The sequence below is a fragment of the Cebus imitator genome, unplaced genomic scaffold (genome assembly GCF_001604975.1).
Source record: "Cebus imitator isolate Cc_AM_T3 unplaced genomic scaffold, Cebus_imitator-1.0 Scaffold266, whole genome shotgun sequence".
NCBI lineage: Eukaryota > Metazoa > Chordata > Mammalia > Primates > Cebidae > Cebus > Cebus imitator.
The window spans coordinates 810,876-819,451 of record NW_016107581.1 but is presented as its reverse complement, the minus strand read 5'-3'; the positions used below and the strand labels follow the sequence as shown (position 1 = coordinate 819,451).

General features: G+C 48.4%; 1 protein-coding gene across 3 annotated transcripts in view; it reads right to left on the bottom strand.

The window, feature by feature from the left end:
• DHX34 (DExH-box helicase 34) overlaps positions 1 to 8,576 on the bottom strand; it is a 46,317-nt gene that overhangs the window by 31,740 nt on the left and 6,001 nt on the right. The window contains exons 1-2 of one of the 3 annotated variants that reach the window (XM_017500410.2): positions 5,033 to 5,134; positions 244 to 1,224 (exon numbers count right to left, since the gene is read on the bottom strand). In XM_017500410.2, coding sequence (XP_017355899.1) covers positions 244 to 948 — 705 coding nt within the window. In that variant the 5' untranslated portion in view covers positions 949 to 1,224; positions 5,033 to 5,134. Of the gene's footprint in view, positions 1 to 243; positions 1,225 to 3,704; positions 3,726 to 5,032; positions 5,135 to 8,576 lie in introns of those variants that run through there. The other 2 variants (XM_037728448.1, XM_017500412.2) reach the window with 2 other exon arrangements.

Genomic DNA, 8,576 nt, shown 5'->3' with positions numbered 1-8,576 from the left:
GGCACGCGCCACCATGCCCAGCTAATGTTTTGTATTTTTAGTAGAGACAGGGTTTCACCATGTTGACCAGGATGGTCTCGATCTCTTGACCTCGTGATCCACCCGCCTCGGCCTCCCGCAGTGCTGGGATTACAGGCTTGAGCCACCGCGCCCGGCAGCATTTCATTTTTATTGATACTGCCAAGCAACCTCTTCCCCCAGGGCGACCCTGGAAAAATCAGAAAGCTGGTACATCCCACTCACCTGTGAACCATACTGACTGAGGCTCTCAAAGCCGACACGCTTGGCCAGTGAGATGCAGGCGATCCGCCGGGGCTGGGTGCACGCCACATGACTGAAGCCAGCAGCCAGCAGGTACTGGGGCACCTGAGTGGATTTGCCACAGCCGGTGTCACCGGCCACCACCACCACCTGGTGTTCCTTCAGCGTCTGCAGGATGCGGTTCCCGTACTGGGCGATGGGGAGGGCCGCCCGCTCACGCTGCAGCTTGGCCAGACGCCCAAAGGCCTGCTTCTGGCCAAAGTCCAGGTAGTGCAACAGGGCTCGGCGGAACTCAGACACTCTCTCCGCAGGCAAGTGCCTGCCCAGCTCACGAGAGCCCCGTGTGCCAGGGCCCAGGACAGAGAGGTTGATGCGGTAACGTGCGTCGTAAGTGCGAGGTAGGTCAGCCAGGGCTGGGATGCTGTGCTTGGGAGGCCCGGAGGCTTTCTCCTCCCTCCTGGAGGTTTTGAGATTCTGGAATCTCTGCAGGCGTTCAAAGAAGGTCCAAAACTTCTGACATTCCTCAGAACCCTGACGGATATAATCCTCCTCACGGAAGAAAGCATCTTCCAAGAGGCGACGTGTCTCTGGACAACTCCAGTCCCATTTCTCCAGGCCCTCTTCCTCACGGGAAGCCCGGGGGTGGTCTCGGCAATCCCTGCCCTCCCTTGTTCTAGGAGGAGACATGTTAGTAATCACAATGGGGGTTTCAGTTCTGATCACCCAGAACAAATATTCTCATCCGTTCCATTCCTGCAGCAGTTTAAGAGGCCAGTGCCTGCAACAGAGAACCACTTTCTCTTCAAAGAGCTAATTTTTCCTCCTGGTCACGGCACAGGACCACCACAGATGATAAAGTGGCCCAGGGCCTGCTTGAGCTGGTGACACACAGGGCACCTCATGACACCGGCAGTGATCTCTTGGATGGACACAAGTCCATGTTGGGTTTTCAGGCCCTGGATTCTTGGGAGAGAGAACAGAAGACATGCATTCACTTTTTGGAATACTGCCTTTTTTTTGAGACAGTGTCTCACTCTGTTTCCCAGGCTGGAATGTAGTGGCACGATCATGGCTCACTGCAGCCTCGACCTCCTGGACTCAAGCAATCCTCCCACCTCAGCCTCTAGAGTAGCTGGGACTACAGGCACATGCCACCACACCCAGCTAATTGTTCACTGTTTGTAGAGATGAGGTCTCACTATGTTGCCCAGGCTGATATCAAACTTCTGGGCTCAAGCAATTTCCCCACCTCAGCCTCCCAAAGTGTTGGGATTACAGGTGTGAGCCACCGTGCCCAGCTCATTTTTAGACACATTTCTAACAGCCTGTTTCTCAACCACTTAACTAGGAAAAGGAGGTAATGATCACCATTCACAGATGGCCACGATCACATACTCTCTCGTGTGACACACACAGCACCAGAATGTGACAATCCAGTGACGGGGACTGTGATAACAGAACCCTGGGGAGCTGTGGGAGACCAAAGGAGGTGCCTACCCATGCTTGGGTATCAGGGAAGGATACCCAAGACCTAAAGGGGAGATGTGGGTCACATGCCAACCAACGGCAGAATCTTGTCTTGAAAGGCAGTAACAGGAGAGAGGCGTGATGTAAAGAAAAGAGTAAGGCAAGAGTTCTTCACCCGGGGTCCAGTGAGATTCGGAACACTGAGATAAAAGGCAAAATTTTGCAAGTGTTATTTTTGTTAACACTGTTATTGTGTTGTTTTTTTGTCTGCCTGACACAATCTTTTACTTTTTTTCTGAGAACGGTGTCCACCTTCCTTTGAAGAACAGCCCTTCCTCGATTCTACATGGTTCTGAGGGCCTTTAAATCAAAAAACCCCCACTGGGTAGGCAAGTGACAAAGACCTGGCCAATCGTGGTGCGCTACTTCCCCTCTAACCAATAGTTGGTTTGAGAAGTGGACACATGACCCAAGAAGGGCCCTTTTGTGGAATTTACACTCAGTTGCTAAGACAGAAAAGCTCTCATTTTATCTGTTGTAATCAGGCACGTTTGGTATAAGCCTGGGGTTGTTTGTGTAGCTCTGGAACATGGCAGTATTTCCTAAAAATCTCTCCTAAAGAAATAACTAGATACAGGCACAAGGATGGTCACTGTGCAAACACAGAGAGGTGAAAGAGGGAAATGAAGAGAAGTTTGGCTAAATATCATTTAGTGCTTGAAGCTTAGCTCCCTTTAAAACCCCCACTTCTCAGCTACAGAAGAAAATGCCTTTTTGCTTAAAGATGGAGTTTTTTTGCTTTTGTTTTGATATGGAGTCTCGCCTTGTCGCCCAGGCTGGAGCATGATCTCGGCTCACTGCAACCTCCACCTCCTGGGTTCAAGTGATTCTCATGCCTCAGCCTCCCAGGCAGCTGGGTTTACAGGCATGCACCACCATACCTGGCTGATTTTTTTTACTTTTAGTAGAGATAGCATTTCACCATGTTGGCCAGGCTGGTCTCGGACTCCTGACCTCAAGTGATCCACCCACCTCAGCCTCCCAAAGTGCTGAGATTATAGGTGTGAGCCACCATGCCCAGGCTAGAGTTGGGTTTTTGATTCTCAGCTGAAAATATCCTAATAAAGAGCACACCCTCACATGTGCAATTTTCTGGAGGGAAGTTATTCACTGAGATTCTTAAAGGGGTTTATGACCATAAAAGGGTTCAGAGCCCTTGTTGCTGAAGGCATTGGAGTCAGGCAGATTTGGGTTTGAATCTCAGCTTCATCATGTATTAAATGTGTGGCCCCTGGGCAATTTTTTTTTTTTTTTTTTTTTATACAAAGTCTCAGTCTGTTGCCCAGACTGCAGTGCAGTGGCATTTCAGCTCACCGCAACCTCCGCCTCCCAGGCTCAAGTGATTCTCCTGCCTCAGCCTCCCAAGTAGCTGGGATTATAGGCACACACCACCACGTCCAGCTAATTTTTTGTATTTAGTAGAGACAGGGTTTCACCATGTTAGCCAGGCTGGTCTCGAACTCCTGACCTCAAATGATTCACCCACCTCAGCCTCCCAAAATGCTGGGATTACTGGTGTGAGCCACCTTCCCCACATCCCTGGGCAAATTAACCTGAACTAACTCAAGGCTGTTTTCATCATGTATAAAACAGAGATAATATCTATCTCAAAACCTTACAACGTTTAATAAAGCTTGCTAGAGAAAAGCTAAACAGTTCAATAGCAACTAGTTTTTCCCTACCATAAAACAGAGGACTAACATGCAGAAAACAGCAAGAGGAAGTGGGGCAAAATCTGGAAACAAAATTAGACTCAAAAGGCCACAATGCCCTATCATAACGGTGCTAACAATGCTTCCACCTACTCTGCATTTCCTGTTCTAGGAGGGAAGCAAATTGAGGTCTTGGAGTGTTACTGTGAGTCTGGGCCAGTGATTCTTAGAAAACGAGAGCATTGGCCGGCCGCTGTGGCTCACCTGTAATCCCAGCACCTTAGGAGGCCAAGGTTAAGTGGATCATGAGGTCGGGAGTTTTGACACCAACCTGACCAACATGGTGTCACCCCGTCTCTACAAAAAAATACAAAATTAACTGGGCATGGTGGCACATGCCTGTAATCCCAGCTACTCAGTAGGCTGAGGCAGGAGACTCGCTTGTTCGCGGGAGGCAGAGGATGCGGTGAGCAGCAATGGTGCCACTGCACTCCAGCCTGGGCAACAAGAGCAAAATACTGTCTCAAAACAAAAATTTTTTTTTTTCATTTTTTTTTTTTTGAGACAGTGCCTCACTCTGTAACCCAGCCTGGAGTGCAGTTTAGCGCAATCACAGCGTAGTGCAGCCTCAACCTCCCAAGCTCAAGCGAGCCTCCCACCGCAGCCTCCCAACGTGCTGTGATGATAGGCGTGAGCCACGGCACCCTCTTTTGCATTTTCTGTTTGAATCTTTTTTTACTCCCTTGTCTTGCCAGTGTTAATTCTCCATCACCTTCTCTCTCCATTTCTTCATCTAATACTTTGTCTCTCAATATCAGAAGCTTTAATAGCTAGCGCTCACTTACTGCTTATTCATGTTCACACACAGATCTATTCCAATCACACCTATGTACACACACACTCTCCTCACAACTGTAAGGCACTATGATCAGTGCCTATTTTACTGAGCCATAGAGAGGCTAAGTGAGTGGCCAAGCAGCAGATGAGGAGCTCAAATCTAGGGGTTCGGGCTCCACTTCCTCACTTTTCCACTTCTCAGCATCATCCTCCGTTATCTCCAGTTTTTGTGGGGTTCTCCCTACTTCACTGTTTCCATCTATCCGTATCTCTCGGTCTCCCCCACGATTCAGTGTCTCGTTTCTCCACCTAAATCCCATTTTTTGTTTCTAGCGTCCGCGACCGGCTTCCTACTTTTCCTGCCACTCCCCAACTTCACGGGCGACCACGCCTCTCGCCTTCGTGGTCTCTGAGCCTCCAGGTGGAACCCATCGGCCCCCTCGCCCACGCTCTCTAGTTTTCAGCTTCCCTCCTCTCCCAACACCCTCGTCTTTCAGTCCCTCAGTTTCTCGAGGTTTGTTTTCGTGCCTCCATTTCTTTCCGCCTCTGGCCTCTCTGTCGCCCAGGTTCTGCCAGGGACGCTCAGGTGCCATCTCCGTCCGCGTCTGCCGACCCTTCGACTTCCTCTCACATTCCTTCACATTTTGAGATTTTTTTTTGCCCCTGGGCCCATCCTCAAACTACCCCAGAACAGCCCAACTCCGGCAACTGTCACTGCCACCACCCGGCGCACCCGCCCCGCCCTGGTCACTTACTGCAAACCACGAACGCCTCAGCTTCCGGTCCCAGGTGCCCGAGTCTTGCGCGTGCGCACACCACCCTCTCAGTTTAACCTTGCCCCCCGCCAATCGGAAGCTCAGGGCTGCCCAAGACCCACCCTGCGCCTGCGCATAGCACACTTCCGCCCCGCCTCGCTTGGGGCGGAGCCTCTGGTGATTGCGCCCTCTAGAGGCCATTGGAGGCGTTGCAGTAGAAACTTGCAAGCGCCTCCTCCCCGGCCCCGCCCTCTCCTCATCAAGCATACCCACGTGCACCCCAGCTCTGGGATACCGGAGATTTAACTCAAAGAGAGAGCAGGCCCAGGCACTTTTTTTTTTTTCTGAGATGGAGTCTCGCTCTGTCTCCCAGGCTAGAGTGCAGTGGCGTGATCTCAGGTCCCTGCAACCTCTGCCTCCCAAATTCAAGCCATTCTCCTGCCTCAGCCTCCCAAGTAGCTGGGATTACAGTTGCACACCGCTACGCGCCTGGCTGATTTTTGTGGAGTTTTTTTCTTTTCTTTTTTTTAAGACGGGGTTTCACCATGTTGATCAGGCTGGTGTTGAACTCCCGACCTCAGGTGATCCTCCCGCCTTGGCCTCCAAAGTGCTTGGATTACAGGCGTGAGCCACCACGCCCAACCTTTTTTTCTTTTCTTTTCTTTTTTTTTTTTTTTTGAGATGGAGTCTTGCTCTGTCGCCAGGCTGGTGTGCAGTGGTGCGATCTCTGCTCGCTGCAACCTTCGCCTCCCGGGTTCAAGCAATTCTCCTGCCTCAGCCTCTGGAGTAGCTGGGATTACAGGCATGAGCCACTGCGCCCGACCAATGTTTGTATTTTTAGTAGAGACGAGGTTTCACCATTTTGGCCAGACTGTTCTCAAACTCCTGACCTTAAGTGGTCCCTCCACCTTGGCGTCCCAAAGCACTGGAATTAAAAATTTGAGGCATCACACTCAGCCTCTACCTCTGTTCTTTCTACAACCCTATTTTCTGTTACATTTCTCTTCAACAAACTCAATCACACATATGCAAGAAGGTCCCGACACAGAGAAACAATCTCATTAGCCAGTAATGCACCCTCTTTTATTAAGTGAAAGAAGAAACAGCCGGGGACAGTGGCTCATACCTGTAATCCCAACACTTTGGGAGGCAGAGGCGGGTGGATCACCTGAGGTCAGGCATTCGAGACTAGCCTGGGCAACGTGATGAAACCCTGTTTCTACTAAAAATACAAAAATGAGCCAGTCGTGGTGGTGGGCTTCTGCAATCCCAGCTACCCAGGAGGCTGAGGCAGGAGAATCACTTGAACCCAGGAGGCAGACATTGCAGTGAGCCTAGATGAAACCACTGCACTTCAGCATGGGTGACAGAGCAAGAGCCCGTCTCAAAATAAAAAAAAAGAAAGAAAGAAAGAAAAAAGAAGAAACTGAGTGTGAAAACAGCCTCGGAGTAGAATGGTGTTTGCCTGGGGCTGGTGGAGGAGCAAGGAGGAGTGAGAGTTTAATGAGCACAGAGTTTCAGTTTGGGAAAATGTAAAAGTTCCAGAGATGGATGGGGGGGGTTGGTTCCACAAAAAGGTGAATGTACTGTACTTAATGCCACTGAACTGTACACTTAAATGGTTAAATGGTTAAGAGGGTTGTTTTTTCTTTTTTCTTTTTTTTTTTTTGAGACGGAGTCTCGCTCTGTCACCCAGGCTGGAGTGCAGTGGCGCAATCTTAGCTCACTTCAACCTCCACCTCCCAGGTTTAAGCAATTCTATGCCTCAGCCTCCCCAGTATCTGGGATTACAGGTGCATGCCACCACATCCAGTTAATTTTTTGTGTGTATCTGTATTTTTAGTAGAGATGGGGTTTCACCATTTTAGCCAGGCTGGTCTTGAACTCCTGACCTCGTTATCCACCCACCTGGCCTCTCAAAGTGCTGGGATTACAGGCGTGAGCCACTGCGCCCTGCCTAAGATGGTAAATATTATGTTACTTATATTTTACTACAATAAAAAAGTTTTTTTGGCCCCGGTGGGGCTGAAATGAGCCGTGATGACACCACTGCTCCCCAGCCTGGGTGACAGAGCCAGACTGTCTCAAAAAAAGAAAAAATTTTATGTCTAAAAAACAGGACTCTCAAGTTTTTGGCCTGAACATTTGGTAAGATGAAGTTAGCAACTACTACCATCAGGAAGACGTGGGAGAGAGGCTGAGACAGAAAATCCAAAGTCCTGTGTTGAGCATATTGTTTGGGTTATGTATTGGACATCAAGTGAGGATGTCAAGTGGAAAGTCCCATATTATTATCAAGCCTTTGGAAAACGACTTAGAGACAGAAAGGCTAATTCATACATTATGATCAAAGGAAGAATGGACTAAGTATTCTGCTTAAAATTTCCAAACAAGTCCAGGCATGGTGGCTCATGCCTGTAATCCCAGCACTTTGGGAGGCCAAGGCAGGTGGATCACCTGAGGACAGGAGTTTGAGACCAGCCAGACCAACAGGATGAAACCCCCTCTCTACTAAAAATACAAAAGTTATCCGGGAATGATGGCAGGCACCTGTAATCCCAGCTACTCTGGAGGCTGAAGCAGGAGAATCACTTGAACCCAGGAGGTGGAGGTTGCAGTGAGCCAAGATCGCACCACTGCACTACAGCCTGGGCAACGAGAGAGAAACACTGTCTCAAAAAGAAAAAATTAAAACAAATAACTATAACTTTATAAAAACTTGTAGGAAATGAGCAACAAATGTGAAATCAAGAAGAAAGCCACAATCTATCAACAATAGGGTTGAATAGCAAGCTTTAGCTTAGTTCTTAGAAAAATTATTATTAACTTGGTTCTTTGAAAACTTAAGGAAACCATTATCTCTAGGTTTAAAAAAAAAAAAGACAAATAGCAAAAATAAACCAAATTTAGAACAAAAAAAGGAAGTTACAACAAACAAAACAGACGGCTTTTAATAACCAAAGGGATTTTATGTGAAATTGTCCAGAAATACATTTGAAAACTCCCATGAAATGTATTCTTCTTCGAAAAAGTAAGGCTAATGATCTACAAAATGAAAACATTTCAAAAACCACAAAAGATGTTTGGTAAAAGTTATCAAAGAATTCTCCTCAGTGGCACCCGGCCCCAATAGACTCAGGGAGGATTTTGCAAACTTTCAAGGCCCAAAGTGGGGTTTAGCCCATGAGGGTTCTTGACTTTGCCCAGGAAATAATTCAAAGGCAGGCACAGGCAAGGTAGAGGAAGACAGCTTTCTTATTTTCTTCTTCCTTTTTTTTTTTTTCTTTTTGAAAGGGAGTCTTGCTTTGTTGCCCAGGCTGGAGTGCAGTGGCACGATCTCCACTCACTGCAGCCTCCAGCTCGTGGGTTCCAGCAATTCTTCTGCCTCAGCCTCCCAAGTAGCTGGGACTATAGGTGAGTACCACCATGTCCAGCTAATTTTTTTTTTTTTTTAAATAAAGACTGGGCTTTACCATGTTGGTCAGGCTGGTCTTGAACTCCCGACCTCAGGTGATCTGCCTGTCTTGGCCTCCAAAGTGCTTGG